This window comes from Microcaecilia unicolor, chromosome 5 (genome assembly GCF_901765095.1).
Source record: "Microcaecilia unicolor chromosome 5, aMicUni1.1, whole genome shotgun sequence".
NCBI classification, from domain to species: domain Eukaryota; kingdom Metazoa; phylum Chordata; class Amphibia; order Gymnophiona; family Siphonopidae; genus Microcaecilia; species Microcaecilia unicolor.
This window is the reverse complement of record NC_044035.1, coordinates 72,796,686-72,821,245: the sequence shown is the minus strand read 5'-3', so window position 1 is coordinate 72,821,245 and position 24,560 is coordinate 72,796,686. Positions and strand designations below refer to the sequence as shown.

Genomic DNA, 24,560 nt, shown 5'->3' with positions numbered 1-24,560 from the left:
TGTGCAAATTTCTTAAATTAATCCCCTTATTTTCTTACTCCTGTTACTCTATACGTTCTATCTTTGTTTATACCCTATGCTGTCTATTACAATGTTTCATTACATATTGTGTTGACATTTTAAATAGTATACTATCAGGGGCATTTTCGAAAGAGAAGGGTGCCCAATCAGGAGATGGGCGTCCTTCTCTCAGGGTCGCCTAAATCGGCATAATTGAAAGCCAATTTTAGGCATCCTCAACTGCTTTCCGTCGCGGGGATGACCAAATTTCCCAGGGGCGTGTCGGCAGTGTACCAAAGGCGGGACAGGGGTGTGTTTAAGAGATGGGCGTCCTTGGCCGATAATGGAATAAAGAAGGGCGTCCTTGATGAGCATTTGGCCGACTTTACTTGGTCTCTTTTTTTTCACGATGAAGTCTCAAAAAGGTGCCTGAACTGACCAGATGACCACCGGAGGGAATCGGGGATGACCTCCCCTTACTCCCCCCAGTGGTCACCAACCCCCTCCCACCCTTAAAAAAAATAATTTTTTTCCAGCCTCTATGCCATCCTCAAATGTCATACCCAGCTCCATCACAGAAGTATGCAGGTCCCTGGAGCAGTTTTTAGTGGGTGCAGTGCACTTCAGGCAGGCGGACCCAGGACCATCCCCTCGCTACCTGTTACACTTGTGGTGGTAAATATGAGCCCTCCAAAACCCACCCGAAACCCACTGTACCCACATGTAGGTGCCCCCCTTCACCCATAAGGGCTATGGTAGTGTTGTACAGTTGTGGGGAGTGGGTTTTTTTTTTGGGGGGGGGGTTGGGGGCTCAGCACCCAAGGTAAGGGAGCTATGCACCTGGGAGCAATTTGTGAAGTCCACTGCAGTGCCCCCTAGAGTGTCTGGCTGGTGTCCTGGCATGTGAGGGGGACCAGTGCACTACGAATGCTGGCTCCTCCCAAGACCAAATGCCTTGGATTTGGCCGTTTTTGAGATAGGCGTCCTTGGTTTCCATTATCGCCAAAAATCGGGGACGACCATCTCTAAGGACAATCGTCTCTAAGGTCGACCTAAATGTTAAGATTTGGGCGTCCCCGACCGTATTATCGAAATGAAAGATGGACGCCCATCTTGTTTCAATAATACGGGTTTCCCCGCCTCTTCCCGAGGATGTCCTGCGAGGACGCCCTCAGGAAAACTTGGGCGCCCCGTTCGCTTATGCCCCTCCACGTCTCACACACTAACTATGCTGTAAGTGTGCAGCGCGCTCCCCGCGGTAGAAAATAGAAAATATTTTCTACCTTGTGTTTTGGGCATGCACCAAAAATGGAAAGAATAGATGTGATAAAATCTGATGAGTCATTTAAAAAATTGTTTTTACAGTATGGGTGACAAGTCCATGAAAATACTTAACCAATGCATTTAATTAAGATAACGTCAACAAAGAATTTCAAATGCCTAGCTACTAGCAGCAAAACAAGATTAGGGGGTCAGATACAGTAGCCACACTGCCTAAAGCAAAAGGTTAAAATAAAGCTAAAAAAGGCATAAATATATTTCTGAAAAATATGCGAGTATCACCATATCTGCTACCGAAAAGAAAACAATAAGTGACACCTTTTTTGAAAAGTCAGTGAATCATAATCAACATAACGAAGAATGTTTTGCAATGTATTGAAATACAAGTGCATTTATTATCGTTATCACCTCTTGTGTTGCTACAACCAGTAATTGCAGTCAATAAATTATTTTCATTGTAATTTCTAGTCCAGGTTGTGTTTATAAACAATTTATGACTACAGCCCATCTGAAAGCAATGGGGGGGAATCTATCTGTTTGAAGCAATCAAGAGAATGGAAAACCCATCCATCTTCTAACATGCACATCGCTAATCATTTCACTCATATGGCTCAAACAACAGCATCCAGCAAGGGAACTACCATGTGTAAATGAGGATCTGCTGTGTTTTTTTTTTTACACTGTTTTTTTAAGGGGGTCACCCATGAAGTAGACACAACCTGGAAAAAGATGCTGAGATGTTTACTATATTACATGCATGATGATTTAACATCAGCTCCATTCATACCTCAAACTGCCCTTGTGTTTTAGATGTATGAATATTGGAACATTAATTGCAAAGGACAGAGTTCACTCATGATTTTCTCATAAGATATCTTTCATTGAGCTGATAACATTAGTAGGTTGATCCATATCATGTACACTTAAATTTACAGTAATGCTGTTTGTTAAAAGAATGTGGGGCTCCTATGCTCAGCAAAAAGATTTGGAAAAAATGGGAGCTTGGCATAAACATACAGGGGCTGATGCCTGATAGTTCTACATTTTTTTCATAGAAGGTCCTTTGCAAATTAAAAACTGCAAAAATGCTAGCAGACATGCAGAAACATTGGTATTTTTGTGAAATGTGCAAATTCTTCTTCCTGAATCACATCACAAAAGGGGGCTCATTTGTGTTTCATGTGCAGACTATGATGTGTGAACCAGTGGAGTAGCCACAGGGGGCTCCTGGATTGGCTGGTGGGGGTCCCCAAGTCCCACCATTGAGCATGCATGAGGATTCGCACATGCTCAATTTCAATAAAACCGAGCGTGTATGTGTCGGGGACACGAAGCAGGGCAGCAACTGACAGTGCAGGAGGAAGGCTTCTGCTGGCAGAGCTTGGGGACTCCTGCCAGCCCAGGTATGTGGAGTTGCGTAAGGGAGGCAGGAAAAATTGTGCCCCACCACTTTAGGCTTAGCCCCCTCCCTCCCTCCCAAATTGAGGTCTGGCTATGCGCTTGGTGTGAAAATATATTTAAATTCCACAATTATTAGTTACTGGGATGCAAATTCACCCAAAGCAGCTCATTAATGGGAGGGAGGGAGGGAGTGAGTCTGTTCTTATCTCTTTACTCTTCCCTCCTTGTGCCCTAAACTTCCTTCACTCTGCCTACCACTCCTTCTCCTCCCTTTTATCCCTCCTCCCTTCTTTCTTTCCATCCTGCCCCTTCCTTCTTCCACCTTAAACTCTTCCATCTCTACTCCTTTTTTGCCCCCATTCCTTCTCTCTTACCATTATACTGTATATTCCTCTCTCTATGCAGCCTAGTATCCTTATGGTTACAGCCATCACCTTGTCACATTGTTTTGCTGTCTTAAGATCCTCCGATACTATCACCCCAAGGTCCCTCTCTTGGTCTGTGCTTATCAGCCTTTCAACCCTTTTCAAATAAAACTCTTTTGGGTTTCTACATCCTATATACATCACTCAACACTTCTGTGCATTAAATTTTAACTGCTAAACAGACCATTTTTCTAATGTTTTTAGATTACTTCTCATGCTGTCCACTCCCCTCCAGGGTGTCCACTCTGTTACAAATCTTCATGTTGTCTGCAAGAAGGCAAATTTTCCCTTCTAACTCTTTGGCAATGCCACTCGTAAATCTTTTTTTCCTCTGAGCGAATTCCATTCACTACCACTCTCTGACATCTGTCAGTCAACCAGTTTCTAATCCAGTTCGCCACTTTGGAACCTAACTTCAGCCTGTTCAATTTGTTCACAAGTCAGAACTGTGTCAAAAGCTTTGCTGAAGTCCAAATAGACCACCATCTAGTGCATGCCCTCAATCCAGTTCTCTGGTCATTCAGTCAAACAAATTAGATTTGTTTGACATGATTTTCCTTTGGTATAATCATGGTGCCTCAGATAATGTAAACCATTGGATTCTAGGAATTGTACTATCCTTTCCTTCAGCAGCATCTTCATAATTTTTCTTATCACCAAAGTGAGCCTTACCAGCCTGTAGTTTCACACTTTATCTCTATCACCATTTTTGTGGAAAAGGGCCACATCCCATGGAACCTCACCTGACTCAAAGGATCTACTATAAAAAATCTTTAAGAGGGCCCACCAGAACCTCTTTGAGTTCCTTCAATATCCTCGGATGTATGTCATCCGGTCCCATGGCTTTGCCCACTTTCCGTTTTTCCCATTTTAATAAACATTTTCTTCCATGAATGGTGCGATAAAAACTCCACTCATATATATATCTGGCAGCCAACAGAGATCCTTCTTCACGATTTTCTTCTGTAAGCACAGAACAGAAGTATTTGTTTAGCACGTCTGCCTTTTTCTCATCACTCTCCACATATCGGTTCTTAGCAGCTTTTAGTCTGAATTCCTTCCTAGCCTTTCTCCTTTCCCCAATATAACTGAAAAAAAGCCATGCCACCTCTATTTATGTCTGTAGCCACTTTTTCTTCCGCCTGCACTTTTGCCAGCTGTCTCTCTCTCTTCACATCTTTGAGTTTTATGTGGTATTATTTTCTGTGATCTTCTTTCTGTGTTCTTTTGTACTTCATAAATACTACCTGTTTTGCCTTTATTCCTTCAGATACTTGCTTGGTGAACCACATAGGTTTCCTTTTCCTCTTACTTTTGCTTACTTGCCTTACGAAAAGCTCTGTTGTAATTTTTATTGCTTCTTTCAGCTTGGACCACTGACCTTCCACTTCTCTTATATACTTTTGCTGGCCCTTTCCTCAAGTACTCCCTCATATTATTAAAGTCAGCATGTTTAGACACACAAACTCAAAGTCCTGGATTGCACATTCCCCTTCAGCTCCTATAATGAAACATATGGTGTAATAATCACCTCTCCTCAGGGGGGCACCCCCACCTGGACATTAGACACATTTTCCCCATTTGTGAGTATGAGATCCAGTGTCACGTCCTCTCTGGCGGATTTTGTCTGAAGAGAGCACTTTGAAAGGCATCCACTATCTCTACTTCTTTCCGATTCTGCAGATGGAACACTCCAATCTGCACCCAGCAAGCTGAAATCTCCCAGCAACAGCACCTAGAGCAAATCCACCATGCTAGCATCAACTTCCAAAAAGAAGAAGAAAAAAAGACCCTACCTACAAAGACAGCAACTTAAATATTACAATATGTCATAGAATTTCAATGCATCTATTGGCGAAAACTGAATGAAGATTGTCTGAGTTTAACTTTTGTGTTTTGTGTTTAGATCTATACCCCCATTATGTTCAAACTGGCAGTTCCTGAAGAAGCCCTGAAGAGGGTGAAACGTTGAAAAAAAATACACGCAGTTGAATTGGGGTTACTGAGCCATCTATAAGCTAAGTTATTTTATGCTATAGTTGTGGCTTGGTTTGTAAAAAGTATACACTCAGAAATGTTTGGTTGATGCATTATGAGAAGGTGGAAAAGAATAACCCTATGAAAGAGACTAGGCACTGACAAAAAAATCTTATATAGATATAAATGTCATGTTGGTCAGACCTTGGTAATATACCTTGGTTTCTGAGGGTTTTTCACGCTTCTTTATTGCTAAAGATTTAATTTACACAACCCTTTGGGATTGTGGTTGGTTGTTGATCAGTTTGCACAGTATTAGAAAACTGAATGACCAAAATGACTACTGATTGCTAAATAGAGAATTCATGCTAAAAGAATAACTTGTCTTGGTCACATACACAGAACACAAATACTGAATACAGAAAGCCAAGCACAAACTATAAATACAATAGAAATATGTAGAGATGAATTGCCCTTGTGCTGTGCAAAATATAAAGTTAGCAGATGACAGGGATGGTATAGGGGTGTGTGTGTGTGTGTGGGGGGGGGGGGGGATGGAAGATATGCAATCATGGCAATTGTCCTTGACCCCCTGGCCAGAGAGAGCCCCAAGCATGCCTGAACTTAAAGAAGGCAAAGCTTGGTAGTGAGCTTTGTTGTCCCCTCCCAAATTACTGCCATGGTCACCAGCCATGTCTAACACCAGCTCTGGCAGTTGTATATTCCAAAAAGTGACATACTAATCAATGAAATATTTTTTCTACATTTGTTTTCTGGTCATTTTTTAAAATTGTATTGGCCCCAGTCTCTGATTTCTACTACCTTACTCTGTCTTCTCTTAACTCTTGCCAGTGTCTCCTGTCTGACATTTCTTCTTTCTCCTTAACCTTCATCCATCTTCCCCACCCCCCCAAGTTTCAGCATTTCTCTTCTCTGTGTTTCTATCCTTCCCCACATTTAGCATCTTCCTCCTGTGTCCCTATTCTCCTTCCATGTTCAGCATCTCCCTATTCTATGTCCCTCTCTTCCCTTATCCAGCATCTCTTGTGTGTCCACATCTCTCCCTCTATGTTTAGCATTGCCCATGTTCCTGCCTCCCCTCTTTTTTGATCATCCCTGTTTTCCTACCCACCCCTGCCCAGCATTACCCCTTTGTGTTCTTATCCCCCCCATATCCAGCATCACTGCTGTGTCCCTGTCCCTATGCTCCTGCCATGTCCACCACCTCCCCTCTGTATCCATAACCATCCCATGTTCATAACCCTCCCTGTTCAGCATCATGCCTCTGTGTTTTTACCACCCCTCCCATCCAGCATGGTGATGTTGTGTTCATATCCCAGTGCTCACCCCATGCCCAGCATCTCTCTTTTGTGTCCCCATCACTTCTTGTGTCTAGCTACTCCCCCTCTTTCTGCTCACCCCATGCCCAGCATCTCTCTTTTGTGTCCCCATCACTTCTTGTGTCTAGCTACTCCCCCTCTTTCTGCTCACCCCATGCCCAGCATCTCTCTTTTGTGTCCCCATCACTTCTTGTGTCTAGCTACTCCCCTCTTTCTGCTCACGAGTCCAGCACCTTTCCCTCTTCCTCCCTAAGTTCCCTCCAAGTCCAGCACCTTTCCTTCTTCCTTTCTCCCTCCCTCCTTCCTCCCATATTTGGCATCTCCTGTCTCTCTTGCTGGTTCCCCCTTCCCCACTGGTCGAGCACCTCTCTCTTGCCCCCCTCTGAGAGTCTAGTGCTTCTCCTTTTTGCCCTCCACGAGTACAGTACCGTTCCCTCTTTCTCCCACCCGTTGTGTGTCCAGTACCTCTCTTTCTTCTTCCATCAGCTCCCTCAGTCTTGCAAACCTTTCCTTCTTTGCCAATAGTGGCAGTGATTACACACAACCTGGATCAACACCAGATCCTTCCATCTGCTGCATCCCACTCCTCTGATGCAACTTCCTGTTTATGCGGCAAGGATTCAGTGTCGGACCATGTTGCGTGCAATCACTGGCAGGAAAGGTGGTGGTGAAACTGTGGAGGAAGGAGAGGTACTGGGGCGAGGAGGTGCTGCAAAGTTTACAGAATAATAATAATACTTAAAACAAACAAAAACAAAACAATTATGGCAAAGCTAGGGTTCCATTGAATCCCCTGTAGGCCCTGTCAGCATACCACTGCCTAACACATTCTATCCCCAGCTCTCACCAGCAGCAGTCTCAGTGTCCTTTCAATTCCTCCCAACCAGCAGCAGTCAATCTTCTTCAACACTCTCACTATGCCAGCAGAGGTCTCAAGCTCTTTCAAACATTTCCACCCTACCAGTAATCTCAGCTTCTTTCCTAGCCAGCCAGTCAGCCACCAGCTTCTTTAAAAAAAAAAAAAAAAAAAAAAAAAAAAAAGGGGGGGGGGAACCCCACTCTTCCCTTTTCTCTCTTCCTGTGCTTTTGTGTCTCCCAGTTGCTCCTCCCCTGTCCCCTAGACCTTGGTTCCAGCTAGGCCTGACTACTGGAGCTCAGTGTTAAGGAGCCAGTAGGAGAGAATGAGGGCCCAATGTACAAAGCTTACAGTGCTGGGAACATTTGCTTTAGACTGATTATAGCGAGTAACGCACAAAGGGGTTTCCCGTATATCTAAAGTATGCCATTAGCAGCCACTGAGAACCCCATGCAAATGTATTCTAATGAGCATTCCAGGCAATGCACAGCTCCAGAGTGCCTAACTTTAACGAGCTAATATTACGGCTGCTCTGGAGCTACTGGAGAGGAGGGAAACAAACAAACAAACAGCTAGCTACCTCCCAACTACCCCGGTGTTCCCACTGACATTCCCTCCATGCCCCCCAAATCTTTTAAAGATTCCTTCGTGGTCCTGTGGAACCTGCACCCCCTCCTGGACCCCAAGTGTAAAAGCCCTGGTAGTCCAATGGGCCCTGCACCCTCCAAGTAAAACCTCCATGGTGGTCCAGTGGACACAACCTCCTTCCCCATACCCCCTCCTAGACCCCCCTTCTAGCAAAGAACTACCTGGTGGTCTAGTGACCCCCTCCCTTCTCTCCTCCTGTTTTTGGGCCCATCTGGAACAAAATGGCAGCACCACACCCCGGCCCAGTGTATTCTGGGATGTACTCAGTGGGGGGGATGCACTGGGCAGGGCAAAGCACCATATAAGGAATTTCCTTATATAGTGCTTAGCTCTGCTCAGTGCATCCCAGAATGCACTGGGCAGGGGCTGGGTGCCACCATTTTGTTCCGGGCAGGCCAATAAGCAGGAGGGACAAGGTGTTTCTCCTGCCCTCCTCCCTCCAACTTTGTAACATACAGGATGGGACAGGAAGGGGAGGGAGGTCACTAGATCACCAGGTAGTTCTTTGTTGGGGTGGGGGGTCAGGTTCACTGGACCATCATGGAGATTTTACTTGGGGGGGCAGGAAGAGGTGTGGTGGGGTGAGAAGTCCACTGTATCACTAGGGCTTTTATGCTTGAGGGTCCTGGCGGGGGGGTGAATGGTCCCACTGGATCACCAGGGAATTTTAAGGAGATCTTGGGGGGGGGGGGGGGAGGGAGGCGGTCCACTGGACCACCAGGGATTTAGTGCAAGTTGTCAAATGGATTTGACAGCTTTCAGTCATAAACAGTGATCGATTCACGAAAGGGGATCCGTGCATCTCATTTGCATGCGATCCCCTTTGTGCAACGCTCGCTGTTTACGTCCTAGTAATTTTTACAGCGGCACCCATATTTATTGGGTGCTGCTGTACATCCATCCCTGAATCAGCATACTTGGCTCTAAAACCCTTCAGTGGCCCCACACTCTCCTGCCTTCCCTATGTGAGATGGAGGCTGAGAGCAGAGCATGCCAATTCAGTCTCTAGCTGATGCAATACATCTTTAGAAAATATCTTATCCAACACAAGACCAAGTTAGTAAATGACTAAAAAGCAGAAAGAAAGTTGTTAGCATGTTGATGAAGACAAGGAATTATATTTTAGTTATCTTGCAATTTTTTAGTGAAAAAAAAAAAAAGAGAGGCTCAGCTTAACAAATAAATATCAGATTTTTTTGCAGGTCTTTCCACATCAGAAAGAAACACACATAAAAATTCAGTTTAGCCGTATACCCAATTTTTAGGTACAGTTTGCATAAGCAAGAGCACCTTTTAGGGAGGATTTATCTGTTTGTCCATAAGCATCTATCTGTGCTTGTGCAAACAGATGCGTACAAACTAAGACCTGGAAAGAACAACCTGAGAGCCGCAGATGGTAGGGGATTCAGGCTTCACTACCCGAAGTGGAGAGCATAGAAACCATGAAGAACAGAGCAATCACCATTGGAGACCCAGCAAAGGATGATGATCAGGGCCATGACCATGGTAAATGAAGGAGCAGTGGAGGATAGGAGACTGTGGGGGGAGGGAGGGAAGAGCCAAGAGGAAATATGGGGTGGACTGCAAGGGAAGGAAGAAAATTAGCTGAGAGGGTAATGGGGAGGTGGGGAGAGAGTGCACAATGGGTGGCAATGAAAGGGGAACAATGGAAGGGGTTAGTAGGGAAAAAAAGGGGAGTGTGCAAGAGGTGAAGGAGGGGGAGAGTGGAAGGGAGTGGTAGAGAAGGGAGAACGAGAATGCAAGGTAGATTAGAAGGGAGTGTGACACAGCATAAGAGGAAGCATAAGGGGAGGGGAAGTACAAGTGGTTTGGGAGGAGAAGAAAGTATGCAGGAGAGCAGGGAGGAATGCAAGGGTAGGAAGGCCTGCATGCCTGCAGGACACAAACACACACACAAATACCATCCCCAACATACACCCCCCACATATATGCCTCAATATCCAAATATCCCAACTTACCACCTGAAACACACTATCAACCAATACAGACCCTACACATAAACATGCCCCAAATGCACACACCTCACCTCCCGAAATGTATCCACTTATTCTCAGCTAAGTTAAACTTTCCTCATAGAAATAATTATATACAATATTCCACCGATATACACACACACGCACACATACACACACAAGTATCAGTCACAAATTACAGCCCATACCTGGTGTCCTCAACTACCCACTTACACATCCCCTACTGAGACAATTTTACCTATCAATATTCCCTCCAAGCCCTACACACGTATATGCCTGAATCTGAATAGAGAAAAAGGCTAATGCACAACTGTGTTACATTTATCAAAACCTTAACTAAAATAAACCAAATCAAACAACCTCCACACTTAAACATACATACCCCCCCAAAAAACAGAACAATGCATTATTACAATAACTAAAAGAGAAAATATCACATTACCTTGTGATCTCCCATGCAGATATTTGGGCCAATGTTGTCGTATATCACTAGCTTCTCTTCATTTTCTGACTGGTTGGAAAAAAAAGAGTGTGACTGGTCAGTGGAAAACCTCTGGGTTCAATAAGTACAATAGCCAAAGCAGATGTGCATGTACCTTCAGCACAATCACATTCGAGATTTGCCTAAGGCAGTGCTTCCCAAATTTTTATCCACTATAACCCTACTTAACTAAATAGCAGACCTCCTCTTCCACCCTTCCCCTCCCCACTTATCCAAAGCATGAAAGTGGCAGCAGCAGTATGAGTCAGCATAGGGCCCTGTGTGTCAGTAAGCTCTCAAAGATCGCAGTAGTTTGCACTGTTTTCCAATCTAACATGAAGCCCACACTGGAAGGGGGGGGGGGGGGGGGCGGACCTTGTGAACATTCATGGGCACATAGGCTCCATGCTGATTGCCTCTACTGGGCAGCAGCAGCTCTCATTCTGTGACCCTATCAATCCACATTTTGGAAAGCACTGGCCTAAAGGTTAACACATTTCAGCGTGCTTTAATTTCTGCTGAAACAACATACTTTATCTGCTAGTTGTGGTCAACTTAAAGTCTGTTAAAGCAGTAAACAATATTACCATAAAAAAAAATTAAGGGGATGAGGAGAGAACAGGAGAGGAGAAATCAGTCATTCTGTAATGGTGACACTGAGTGGTCAGATTAATTGCACATCATTATAGATTTCTGGAAGGCGCTTTGGTGCATGGTCTCCCTTGGCCAAAGCCTGTTGCATTGATTGGACTAAAGTGAAAAACTAGAAGATATTAAATAGGGTACAACTATTTCTGGGTAGTTGTAAATGAAGGCTCATGGCAGCAGAATCTAGCCCAGGTTTCAGTTGAGCTGGAAGCCCTAGGGCAGCAATAGGAAGCTGCAAGGCCAAAAACAAACTTGAAAAGTGACAACACAGCATTGTACAAACAGTTTCTGAATGACATGAAAATGGTTCTAGCTCTGTCTTAGCAAATTAAGCAACCAGCAAACTCTGCGTTCTAACACTATCTTTAACAGAGTGGACACCCTGGAGGGAGTGGAAAACACGAAAAAGGATCTGAAGAAGCTAGAAGAATGGTCTAAGGTTTGGCAATTAAAATTCAATGCCAAGAAATGCAAAGTGATGCACTTAGGGAATAGAAATCCACGGGAGACGTATGTGTTAGGCGGCCAGAGTCTGATAGGTACGGACGGGGAGAGAGATCTTGGGGTGATAGTATCTGAGGATTTGAAGGCGACGAAACAGTGTGACAAGATGGTGGCTGTATCTAGAAGGTTGTTGGGCTGTATAGAGAGAGGTGTGACCAGCAGAAGAAAAGAAGTGTTGATACCCCTGTATAAGTCATTGGTGAGGCCCCATCTGGAGTATTGTGTTCAGTTTTGGAGGCAGTATCTTGCTAAGGATGTAAAAAGAAGTGAAACGGTGCAAAGAAAAGCTACGAGAATGGTATGGGATTTGCGTTACAAGATGTACGAGGAGAGACTTGCTGACCTGAACATGTATACCCTGGAGGAAAGGAGAAACAGGGGTGATATGATACAGACATTCAAATATTTGAAAGGTATTAATCCGCAAACGAACCTTTTCCGGAGATACGAAGGTGGTAGAACGAGAGGACATGAAATGAGATTGAAGGGGGGCAGACTCAAGAAAAATGTCAGGAAGTATTTTTTCACGGAGAGAGTGGTGGATGCTTGGAATGCCCTCCCGCGGGAGGTGATGGAGATGAAAACGGTAACGGAATTCAAACATGCGTGGGATAAACATAAAGGAATCCTGTTCAGAAGAAATGGATCCTCAGGAGCTTAGCCGAGATTGGATAACAGAGCCAGTAGTGGGAGGCGGGGCTGGTGGTTGGGAAGCGGGGATAGTGCTGGGCAGACTTATACGGTCTGTGCCAGAGCCGATGGTGGGAGGTGGGGATAGTGCTGGGCAGACTTGTACGGTCTGTGCCCTGAAAAAGAAAGGTACAAATCAAGGTAAGGTATACACAAAAAAGTGGCACATTTCTTGGGCAGACTGGATGGACCATGCAGGTCTTTTTCTGCCGTCATCTACTATGTTACTTTCTGGTGGTTTACCAGTTCTTTGCATTAGTGCCAGTTTTTATGCATAAAGGAGGGTTTAGGTGATCAAATGGGCTTTTAAAAATTTGACTACTGTATCTGGGAGTAAAATTGTGGGTAGTGCCACTATTCATAATTTTGCCTGCAGATAAGGCAGGCATTTCTGTGGACGTGACTGGGAATGGGGATTAAATTTATGTGCGTACTTTTACATTTTTAAAAGTATGTGCATAAATTTACAATGCAAAGTACCTGCTACTACTACTACTTATCATTTCTATAGCGCTACCGGACGTACGCAGCGCTTCACACTTGAACATGGCGAGACAGTCCCTGCTCAATAGAGCTTACAATCTAATTATGACAGACAGACAGGACAAGTAAGGGATAAGGGTTAGGACAGACAGGACATATCAGGGATAGGGGACAGTTAGATGGTGTGAATGTGCACGCATCATTCTGGTTAGTTAATTTTCAAAACTGGTGTTAGATCAGCAGACCTCACTCGTGCGCACAGTTTGAAAATTGCCCTAAAGTTTTTCTTAATAAAGATTTAGGGCCTCTTATCAAACCACGCTAGTGGTTCCTGGTATGGTAATGCCAACAAAGCCCATTCACTTTCAATGGGCTTTTCAGCATTGCCGCACAGGAATTGCTCGCGAGACTTGATAAAAGAGGCCCTCACCCCCAAATTCTATATATGACACCTTAAGTTGTGTGTGCTAATTTGGTCTTGTGGCCAAATTTCATGTATAACTTAATTAACAAGCTAATCAGTGCTAATAATTGATATTTAACAATTAGTGGCACTAATTAGCTATAATTAGAATTTATATGTACGATTTTCTAGGCGTATTCTATAACAAGGTGCATGTAAATTCTAATACGCACAGTCGAGAAAGGGGCATGGTCATAGGCATGGAATGGGTGGGTTGTGGGCGTTTCAAAATACTATGCACACTATTATAGAATACACCTGATCTGTGCCTAACTTTGGTGCAGGTATTTAGGCTTGGTTTTAGGTGGCCTAAATGGCACATGAGCATATCCTATAAACTATGACTAACTTCAGGCGTAGTTTATAGAATCATGCTAACCGCATCATTTTACAGCACTGATTCTTAAGAAGCCATATATATAGTTTTACCCTTAGTGTATATTTGGTACTAAATATTTAAATCTTGCAAATATAAGGCCCTTAGGGTTTAGTAGAGGCCTTCTTAATTCTGACACTGGAGGACTGCAAAAATGCTAGTTTTTAGGATGTTCATAATGGATATTTATTAGATATATCTGTTCAAGAACTGGGTGTGCTGGCATGCTTTGGTCACATTTATAACCCAGACTGCACTTGAATATCTGAGCTGAGATTCATTAAATCTACATAGAAATCCAATTTGAAGCCCTTGAGGACTGGAGCTGAGAAACTCTGATTACAATATCATAGTGGGGGTTGGAGCACTATTGGTGTCATCCCTTTGAGCAATCAGTGTTGTTCAAAGAACTTGGTGAAAATACTTAAGTAAAAGTACAGTCAAAAGCACAATAAAAAATTTACTTACACGACAGAGGAAAAATTTATTACCTAATACAATACTTTTTGAGTAAAAAAGTAAAAGTTCCACAATGAGAATGAACGCAACTATTATTAACATTTTTAGTCGAACAACTTTATTGCTCTACAATTCAATCCACTTTGCTTTTACTAAAACTATGTTATTGAAAATGGCTGTCACTCATGCGAGTGCACTTGTGAGTCATTAATCCAACACAGCTAAAAAGGTATTCAACAACTGCACTAAGAGAAAGTAGATTGTTCAGTCTGATAAAAAGTTCCTTCAAATTAGGCCAGGTTCATTGTCGGTCACTTGAGCGTGCGACAATTGAGCATACATCTTTTCAGCGTTTGACACTTAAGAGAATCTGACACTTAAGCACATGACTTTTTGACGTGTCAGTTTGTCAAGTATAACATTTCAGCGTGCAACACTTGAGCGTGCGTCACTTACATTTGTGACACCTAAATGTTCATCACATGACTGATCGTCTCTTAAGGGGGCCATAGATCAAGCATGGCAGTCATACTCCATGAGGTTGTGCTGGTTGAGGCACAGCCTTGTTTCTAAGGAAGAGACAAAATATACCTTAACTGCTTTTCTTACCATTTCTCTTGAAAAAAACAATTCCACTTTGAACTGGAAATGCGACCAACAGTTTTGTAATGGTAGTTTAACTACCTAGTCGGATTACAATACTGCTATTGCATCTTTTAAAGAATTGAGACCTCATAACCATCCGCCTGATCATGCCTCTGAGGAGCTTAAGGTGAAATTACAAAGAATGGCACTTGATGGGTCAGTTAATAGGCTTCCTCCTCGATGTATGATCAGTAAAAGATGCCAAAGCAGAACTGAAGAAGTTCTCAGTTCTGCGCCTTTGAAAATGTCTATGGCCTGTAAAATTCAGTGTGCTCGGAAGCGCCTTGATAGATATTTGAGGAAGAACCGAGTGTTGCAGTAGGTTTGCATATTTCAGAGAAATACACTGCTATTCATGTGGGAATGACTGTGCGGTTTCTGCTAAATTGCAAAGAAATTTGTACAAATGGCCATGAGGAGAATTTTAAACCAATGGTTATTTATGCTTCTGATGCAATTCTTGATGTCTTATGTGCTGCTAAAGTTTGGATTGTGATGGAACTTTTAAAGCTATTCCTTTAATATTCTATCAGTTTTTTTGCTATTCGTGCAGTTTCTGGTGTTGAAGGTTATCCCTGCTTTTATGCAATCCTGCTTGATAAAATCCAAGCTACCTATTCTCGCCTGTTTGCTGTACTAAATACATGTTGCTTTAATTTAGCTCCACAAACTTGTGTTCTGGATTTTGAGCTTGCTTCAAATGCGGCCTTCGAGGAGGAATTCCCGGATGTCAATATTAAGGGACATATTTTCATTTGACTTGGGCCATATGGAGAAATGTGCAATGTAATGGACTGACTGCAGCATATATTGAGAATGAAGATGTTCGCCGTGTGGTAGTCATTGTGTTCTCTGGCATTTTTACCTGTTCATTTAGTGCCCAAAGCTTTTAATGATATTCTAGATGAAGCTGAGTTATTAAATCTTAAGATTTCCGGTTTGTTGGACTATTTTGAAGATACTTACATAGGTTGCAGAAATCACAGAGGTGACCATTGATATCCTTGTTTTCCTTCTAAGATGGCCAGTTCATGAAAGGACAATCGAAGGTATACCAAGAACTAATAACAAGCTTGAAGGCTGACATTCTTTTTTAAATTTCTATCTGCTCTTCAACGTGAAGGACTCCAGTTTGCCTTGTATTCCAGAGTTTCTGGTGGTCAAGGAGCCAACCAAAGAAATATAAAAATTTGAATTAATAGATTATTAATTTAATTGAAGAGTACGCTAAAATCTATTCTGTCTAGTGTTGCTTATAAAATCAATTTGAATGTTTAATGTGAACAGCATGCATTTCTTCGTAAACCATAGTGTTATATTTAATTTTTATAAATGTTTTAATTTTTTAAATTTTTGGGCCCTTTTTTAAATTGCTTTGTTATGGATTTGTATGCTTTCAGAGAAGGTATGTCTTTGCATTTTATTTGAGATGAATTTTATTAATAAATGTTTCATGAATTTTATACATTCTGTGGTTCACTTTACTAAGTGTCGCTCGCTTACCAAAAATGCTTCAGTAACTGCCGTGCGACAGAGTGTCACCTGGTAATGTGTTGTGCTTGACAATATGACGCTGGTCCAAGTGTCACGTGAGCAAATGTTGTTTACTTTTCAGTCATACAGTCAACCAGGTAGCAATATTACTGAAGTCTTCTGAATGTGTCTGCAGGTTTTGGTCAAGGGAATGTCTGAACCACTTGACTTCCACATACCAAAGAATATTCTATCATCACCACTGTCATTATCATCTGCATTAGAAGTAGCGCTGTCTAATTTATCACTTGCATCTTCATTTTTATCTTTACTATCATTGTCATGCAGTCCAATTACAAAGAAGGCTTTCACAAAGTTGGAATCATTGTCTGTTGTTGTTCTAACAATTTTCTGTCTCATAGCAAAGACTGTTCAAATATCTTCAAGATCTGATACAAGAATGTCACATGTGTGGGAACTCTTCAGTCTTAAGGCCAGGAAAGCAGACTTCCTCTCAAAAGTCTATCAGTCCAGTGGACAGTCACCCCAGTGCAAAATTTTCAATGGGATGACCAGCAGTTTTGTGATATGTTTGTTCACCAAGAATTGCAATCAGCTTCGGCTTCATCTCTGCTTTAAAGTGAACCAACTCATTACTGTTCTGATTTGCTGGAGACCAGTAACCAATTCAACAAACATAAGCAACTCCCCTGTTCTCATAGGCTATATTCACTGAACAGCAAATTTTAAAATGAGATTATCCACTGTTTGCATGATGAGGTTTGCAATAGCAAAATACTGTTCCAGGGTTTGAGGTTTCATTTGGTTTACTGAGGAATCATCATTTTACATCTTGCTTCCACTTTTACTTTTTACCTTTAACTGCAAGCATCAGATGTAACTGAGTAACAGTCGTAAAAATTGATGAAATTATTACTTCAGTAAAAGTAAAATTTCTTTACAAGTAAAAGTGACAAAAGATTTTACTTAAGTACAGTGGCGTAGCAAAGGCGGGGTGGGGGGGCGGTCTGCCCCGGGTGCACGCTGCTGGAGGGTGCAGAGAGCAGCTGCGTGCCTGTCAGCTCTGCTGGTTCCCTGCTCCCTCTACTCCGGAACAGGTTACTTCTTGTTCCAGGGCAGAGGGAGCAGGGAGCCAGTGGAGCTGACAGGCGTACGGCTGCTTTCTGCACCCTCCAGCAGCCAAGAATGCACTGGGGGGGGGGGGGGGGGGGGAGGCTTGATGCACTGGGGAGGGGGGGGAGTCGTGCTGCACCCTGGGGGACGGACACCGCTGCACCCGGGGGGGGGGGGGGGTGCGCAGCGGCGATCCGCCCCGGGTGGCAGCCGACCTAGGATCGCCACTGCTTAAGTGCAGTAACTAGTTACATTTACTTTGTTTCTATACAACACTGAGAGCAATTAACTTACGCATCTACTCAGATGCATTATCCTAATACGACACATGGCTACAGCTAGAGCTGGATATGAGATATCCCCATGAAGCTGGTTGATTACTTAAAGAATATGAGAACTACCCATATTGGGTCAGACTGAAGGTCCATCTAGCTCAATATCCTGCTTCCAATAGTGGTCAATCCAGGTCACAAGTACCTGGCAGAATCCCAAAGAGTAGCAAGATTCCATGCTACCAATCCCAGGAACAGCAGTGGCTTTACCCACGTCTATCTTAATAGCAGGTTATGGACTTTTCCTCCAGGTACTTCTCCAAAGTCTTTTTAAACACAGATACACCAACCACTGTTACCACATCCTTTGGCAATGAGTTCCAGAGCATATTTGTTGAGTGAGAATACATTTTCTCCTATTTTGTTTTAAAAATATTACCATATAACTTCATGGACTGACTCTATTCTTTGTACTTTTTGAAAGACAAAACAATCGATTCACTTTTACCCCTTCTACTCCATTCAGGATATTGTAGCCCTCTCTCATATCCCCTCTGAGCCATCTCTTTTCCAAGCTGAAGAGAGGAGTTCTACCCCCTTAATCATTTTGGTCACCTGTATTTTCTAATTCCGCTATATCTTTTTTGAGATGCGGCAACCAGAACTGCACACAATACTCATGGTGAGGTTGCACCATGGAGCGATAGAGAAGCGTCATGATATTATTTGATTTATTCTCTATTCCATTCCTAATAATCCCTGTTTGCTATTTTGGCCTTCGCTGCAAACTAGGCACTGCCAGGAGTGAAATGGAAAGAATTCCCAACATCAAGGCATAAAATGCCTCAATTCTAGGCAATTAGACTTCTAGCTGAAAACTCTCCTAAATCAGACAGCTAGATTTAATGCAGCTGGGTTCTGACTTAGTTGGTTAGCACAAAAAAGAAAAAAATTGGGTACTAATAAGACTAAGCCCTTTTGAAAAAAAAAAAGTTATCCCATTCTAAATTTAAAACATGCTCTAACCAGTCAGACCAGTCATATTCCTCCCTCCATTCTGGCTCTTTAAATAAATAAATAAAAGTTCCAATGCAACTTGAGCACTATAGTCCCTCAGCCTTTTGAACTAAAAATAATCTCACAGCGCCAAGATGGCTTACCATACACCTGTAGACAATGGTCTCATTGCTGTAGGTTCCTTTTCTTTCCTCCTGCACATTTTTAAAATTGAAATAAATAGCTTGCTGGCAGGGGGGATTCCCATCTTCCTCCCTGTAATCCTAAAAAGGAGTGTGTCTCTGGGTATTCCCTCCCTCTTCCTCTGATGTAGCAGTGGCAGCATATTGTAAATTAGCTTAGGCTAATGTATGCCAACAGACTCCACCTCCTGTAAGGGAGGCAGGGCCCATGCGGAAATGTGCACTCACAACCTGCTGCTCTCACTTCAGCTGGTCCCTGCACTTTTCTCTGGCCTGCTGAGAAGACATGAGATTGTAGGGTAGAGGATTTCAACCCAGTTCTTGGGGCACACTCAGCCAGCCAGGTTTTTCAGATTTCCACAATGAATATATAATGGATCTATGCCCGAAGCCTGGATTGAGAACCACTTGGAGAAAGAATGGAGATGTACGGTGAGGAAGGTGCAAATAGGTGGTTAGTGAGGGAAGACAGAGCTGGGGAACTTTGGGAGAGACTAAACCCAAGTGGAGAGGAAGTGTCTGCTGCTGAAGAGGCAGGTGGTCAGTAGATTACCAGTCAATATATTGCCAATTTTAAGTTCCCATCTATGCCAGCAAAGAAGTTATGCCAAATTTTAGAACTCACTGTTCAACTTAAAGCAAAAGCCAGTTAAAATTAGTTCATGCCAGACTAGATTTGACAACAATGAGGTTGCTCATCTTTTATCAATTTGCTCGTTTAATATTTTTTTGCTTTATTCTTTCAAATACTGTTTTCTCCAGTTTGTCACATTATGCAAAAGCATTTTGGCATGCCACAGAAATTAAGGGTAGCAAGTGAAGAACTAGGCATTTCCTTTAAATAATCAAAGATTCACATACAATTTTCTGTAAAGAATGCAATCTCTGTTCATTTTCCAAGAGACAGTCAAGATTTTCTTATCTGTAATCAGTCAAATATGACTGGGCATGAATTTTAAATAAACAGTAGCATTTAAGACAGTAGAGTTAAAACAGAATTATCTTTAATGCAGTAAAGCTGCTTAAGGTCAGATTTACTCTACGGCATAGTCGTCTACCAAAAAAAATATAAAAACATAACCTTCTGCATTGTATGCATGAGCACTTTCCAATATTTCAAGATCATAATGCCACTTCCATCGGAAGTGAGGATACATTCATCAAAAGCGACTTGATAATTTACAAAGGCAGCATAAAATTGTGGATTTTCAACTGCATAATCTTTAGACAGATAAACAAATTACACTAGTGCACAAGCAGAAACAATGTACACTTGGCTGAGCATTCATTACTGCGTGCTATCAGGCATCAACGCAACTCCCTAGCAGTGGGCAACCTTTGGTGTTTTAGGGCTCAGGAAGCATAAAAATAACATGATGGTGAGGTAACCGACCATGGCATGATAGATGATGTTGCACGAAGGCTGTTTACAGTCCCATGTCTGTACAATCTGTAGTGCCTAGCATGCGGGACTCAACATACTGTGTGCTCATTTCTGTACACCATCTATTTTCCTACTAAAGCCTTAAAGTTGCAGGACTTGTGGTTTGCAACAGAGGTAGAAAAAATCAGTTTGGGCCACAAATGGAAATCGGGTTTAAGACCTAGCAGTTAACAGCCACTTTAAAGAATAATAGGACCACAGAGTACAGTTAACCTATTGGCAGATAGAAGGAAGTATAAAAACCTAAGATCTGATATCCTTGCAAACAGAGAATTATTTACAAATACTCTCAGATAGTTTATATAAGTAATTTGTCTCCTAAACTTTGGAACACTTTACCAATGGAAACTGAAACGGAAACTTCTTACTCTGCATACAAAACACGTTTGAAAACCTGGATTTTCTCTCGTACAAGTTTATTTATCAAATAAACCTCACACCACACCATGTTTTTCTTTCTTTATTTAACCTTTTCTCTTTCCTTCTCATAGGCTTTTTATTATGCAAACCAGCTCTTCTGCAATATATGCGATTAGTGGTATATCAAGCCATTGCAAATAAAATAAATACATACATTCTGAATAAATTTGAAAGCATAGTATTAATACTGCAACAGCGCACAATATATCCCCAGAAGGAAAAAACGTGTGCTATTTCAAAACTGCACTGGCTAAATAATTTGTGGCATATTAACAATTTTAATCAGAATTTTTTAAGGGAGTTTTAAAATGAGCCTTAAGTTATGTGCAAATGTTGAACTCAAAGGTGGTGCTAAATATTTGCAGTCTGGCAAGGTTTTCTCAGGATGTTTTTGGAGAATCTTTACATTTGATGTAGAATTACCAATTTTCTTTTTCATGTGGCCATTCTATAAATCTGAAATTGTGGATGGCTGCACAATAATTTCCAGCTCATCTCTATTCAAGTACTGATTTTTAAATTCCTTTCACTACATTCCACTATTACACAATAAAAGCAAAGTACAAAGTTCAAGCACTTTTTTTTTTCTGGCAGATGTAATTAGAGAGCAAATTACATCACTACACAGGAAAAGGGCCTTTGCAATAAAACTTGGAAAACAAAATTTAATGTGGAAGTAGGTAAATATACTTAATGCAGTATGCAGGTGGCATGGGCAGGAAAGACAAGTATTGCAGCAGGTAGACATCAATAAAGAGGGGTCAACTGGCTGACAGCATCATCAGAGGCTTCCTCCCCAGGCCCATTGCAGAATCAGAGGGGCCTCCCCCTTCAGGTCAGCTATGGCATCAGACTGCTTAGGGTGCTTTTTATTCCTGTGAGCAGGGCTTTTTTTTGAGGGGGTACTTGGGGGTACTGAGTACCGGCACCTTTTTCATTGTCTGCTAAAATTGACTCATGGTCCCCAAGTTATAGTAAGAGAGCTCAGGCTCTACACACCAATTCTGCCTTTTCATAGATTCTGTGACTGGTTGCAGGGGGGCCTGGCTATTGTGGGGTACAGTGGCGTAGTTAGGGTAGTTGACACCCAGGGCCGGTCATTTTTAACACCCCCCCCCCCCAAATCCAGTACTAGGCATACCGAGAATACAAAACACTCAGGACCTATAGAGCAATTCTACCATACCATAAGCAGTCATTTCTACGAGTCACACAAGGAAAAGGAAAGCATCTTAAACACTACAGTGAGCACTAGAACATCAATTCACCTATTGTAAAACGAAACCAGACAGAATAGTACAGATCGTCGATCCTGCACAGTCAATGCCAATTGAAAGCCATGTCTTTTCACAAACACAGATACACCCTAATCCACTATAGAATAAGTAATCATAAACTTTCTATTTAGACAAAAATTAAACTGAACCCCCGATGCCAGACTCTGCATACAATGCAACACTCACTAGAATTAGAATTTAAAATCATTGTTTATTAAAAGCTGATATTTCAATTCTTTTTCTAGGTGGTTCTGCACCAACTATAAATTATTTTGATTCCTGCCATATTGGATCTTACTATGCTCATTAACAGGCTTTACCACCTGTATGTTATGTTGCCACTTGAGTATGCAATGCATGTTTGTCAGAATGTCAAAATTTCATTGTGGTTAAGTTTTGAATTGAAGTGGAGGTATCTATCATGACAATTTCTTGTGGTTGTGTTTCGATGTAAAACTTGCCATTTTGGATAATATGCTTTAGAATCTACAGATTGCTTATGTTGGATATTATGTCTGGGATAGGGTCAAAACGAGAGTCAAAAGGTCCCGTACTGGAATGGGTGAATGGAGTTGAAGGCGAAGGCATTTATGTTTTATTTGGAGAACATCTATCTGTGTACAGTGTGCGACATTAAAATCAGTATCAGCTTGTACCAGGGGGCGCAGCTATGACAGTCTTTTCAGATATTGGACCACATACAGATATGAGGCCAAAAAGGCTCCCTGCAAGTGCCCCTGAAAACATGCCAGCACTGCCACTTGAATCTTTAGAGAACTGATAGTCAACCCACTCTGAAAACTATCCTGAAAAAAGGACAAAAGCTGTGACAGGGAGGCTTAGAATAATGGAACACCCCACTTCACCCACCACACCTCAAACACTTTCCAAACTCTTGCTTAAGACACAGAAGTCTACCTCTTCCAAAACGTGAAAGTTTTGAGATGACTGTGGCCAGATAACCCTTACACCTCAGTCTTGCCCTTTCAAGAGCCAGACTGTAACACAGAAGCAAGCTGAGCCTTCCATTTGCACTGGTCCCTATACCAGAAGACCCTTTTGCTGTAGCAGCCCGAGTTGTTTCTCCATCTGAAGATGGACCAGATTGGTATAACATGGTCACCTGAGTTAGTCTGGCACCAACACCACCGCTAAGACAGGATGCATCACTATCTTCTGTAGAACTTGGCCAATACAGTATTCCAAACAGTGGTATATCAAGCAAAATAAACTAAACTAAAATAAACATGAAGGAAAAATATAAAGGAGGCCCAACTAGGCTATGTCTACAACAATGTGCACAAGCCAATCAACTTCCACTCCTTTTGATGACTAAAGAAGTATGGGGCTTTCGAGTTCTGCTTCAATGGTATCAAATCCATGATCATGGTGCCATATGGTAATTTATGGGGGAGAAGGTTTCCTCCAACAATTCCCACTCTTCAGGATCCAAAGCGTGTCTGCTCAGAAAGTCGGTCTAAACATTTAGAGACCCTGCAGGACGACCCACCTGAAGAGGAGAGTGGCCTCCTGAGTGAATGCTGTACTCTTCATTCTTCCTTGGCAGTTCTCATAGGCCACAGCTGTGGCACTGTCAGTCAGAACCCTAACAGCCTTGCCTCAATTCACCTACTTGGAGGTCTGCAATTCTTGCTGTATGGCCTTTGACTTCAGTGGAGGAGTGGCCTAGTGGTTAGGGTGGTGGACTTTGGTCCTGAGGAACTGAGTTCGATTCCCGGCACAGGCAGCTCCTTGTGACTCTGGGCAAGTCACTTAACCCTCCATTGCCTGCCGCATTGAGCCTGCCATGAGTGGGAAAGCACGGGGTACAAATGTAACAAAAATAAATAAATAAATAGATGTTTTATTGAACAACTGGATGGGGGGACAGACCATTGGCCCTGGGCCACAAGATCTAAACTATGGACTCCCCTTCTCGACAGACTTGCATCTGTCATGACTATTACTCACTAGAGAGACTCTACATCTGTTCCCTGGACTACATTCCTGGGATTCAACCACCAGGTTTGCCCTGGCCTATGGATCCATGGAAGATGAGCATTGTAACATTCTGTCTGAGGAGACCTCTGTTCCATAAGTGACATCTGCAAAGGCCTCATGTAAGCTCACTCCCAGGCCACCAGCTTGATAGTCACTGCAATCAACCCCAAGACCTGTACTTAAGTCTCATATCCAGGGCACCCCGACATTGAGCAATGCCCTTATTTGATCCGCAGTTTCACTGACCTCTGGTGGATCATGAAGAACTAGGATAGTGAAGGGGTGCAGGTGGCATTTTTCTGATGCTTAGCTGAAAAATACAGACTTTGTTTTACACTTGATTATTTTTAACCAATGTTTATTACTTAAAAACCAAATACAGAAATCTTAGCTATGTCAAAAATAAAGCAACAAAAAGCATATCCTTAACTTATTATTGCCCTTACCTTTAGAAGCAAATCCTTTGCTGAATGTGACATTATGATTCGATCACACCATGCTGGACATCTAGTATTCATATACTGTTGTCCCTGACTACTGTCTTCACTGTAGGGATAACTGATGTAAAAAAAAAAAACACAATAAAAGAACTGTTAAAAAATATGCAAACTAGACATATGAATTCAGAATTATGAATTCAGTTTGGAAAGCTTTCATCCTTGGAAAAAA

At 42.4% G+C, this 24,560-nt stretch overlaps 1 protein-coding gene across 1 annotated transcript in view; it reads right to left on the bottom strand.

The window, feature by feature from the left end:
- INPP5A (inositol polyphosphate-5-phosphatase A) overlaps positions 1–24,560 on the bottom strand; it is a 778,463-nt gene that overhangs the window by 6,751 nt on the left and 747,152 nt on the right. Inside the window, exons 13-14 of the mRNA XM_030202993.1 lie at positions 24,338–24,449; positions 10,365–10,433 (exon numbers count right to left, since the gene is read on the bottom strand). Of these exons, the coding sequence (XP_030058853.1) occupies positions 10,365–10,433; positions 24,338–24,449 (181 nt within the window). The remainder of the gene's footprint in view (positions 1–10,364; positions 10,434–24,337; positions 24,450–24,560) is intronic.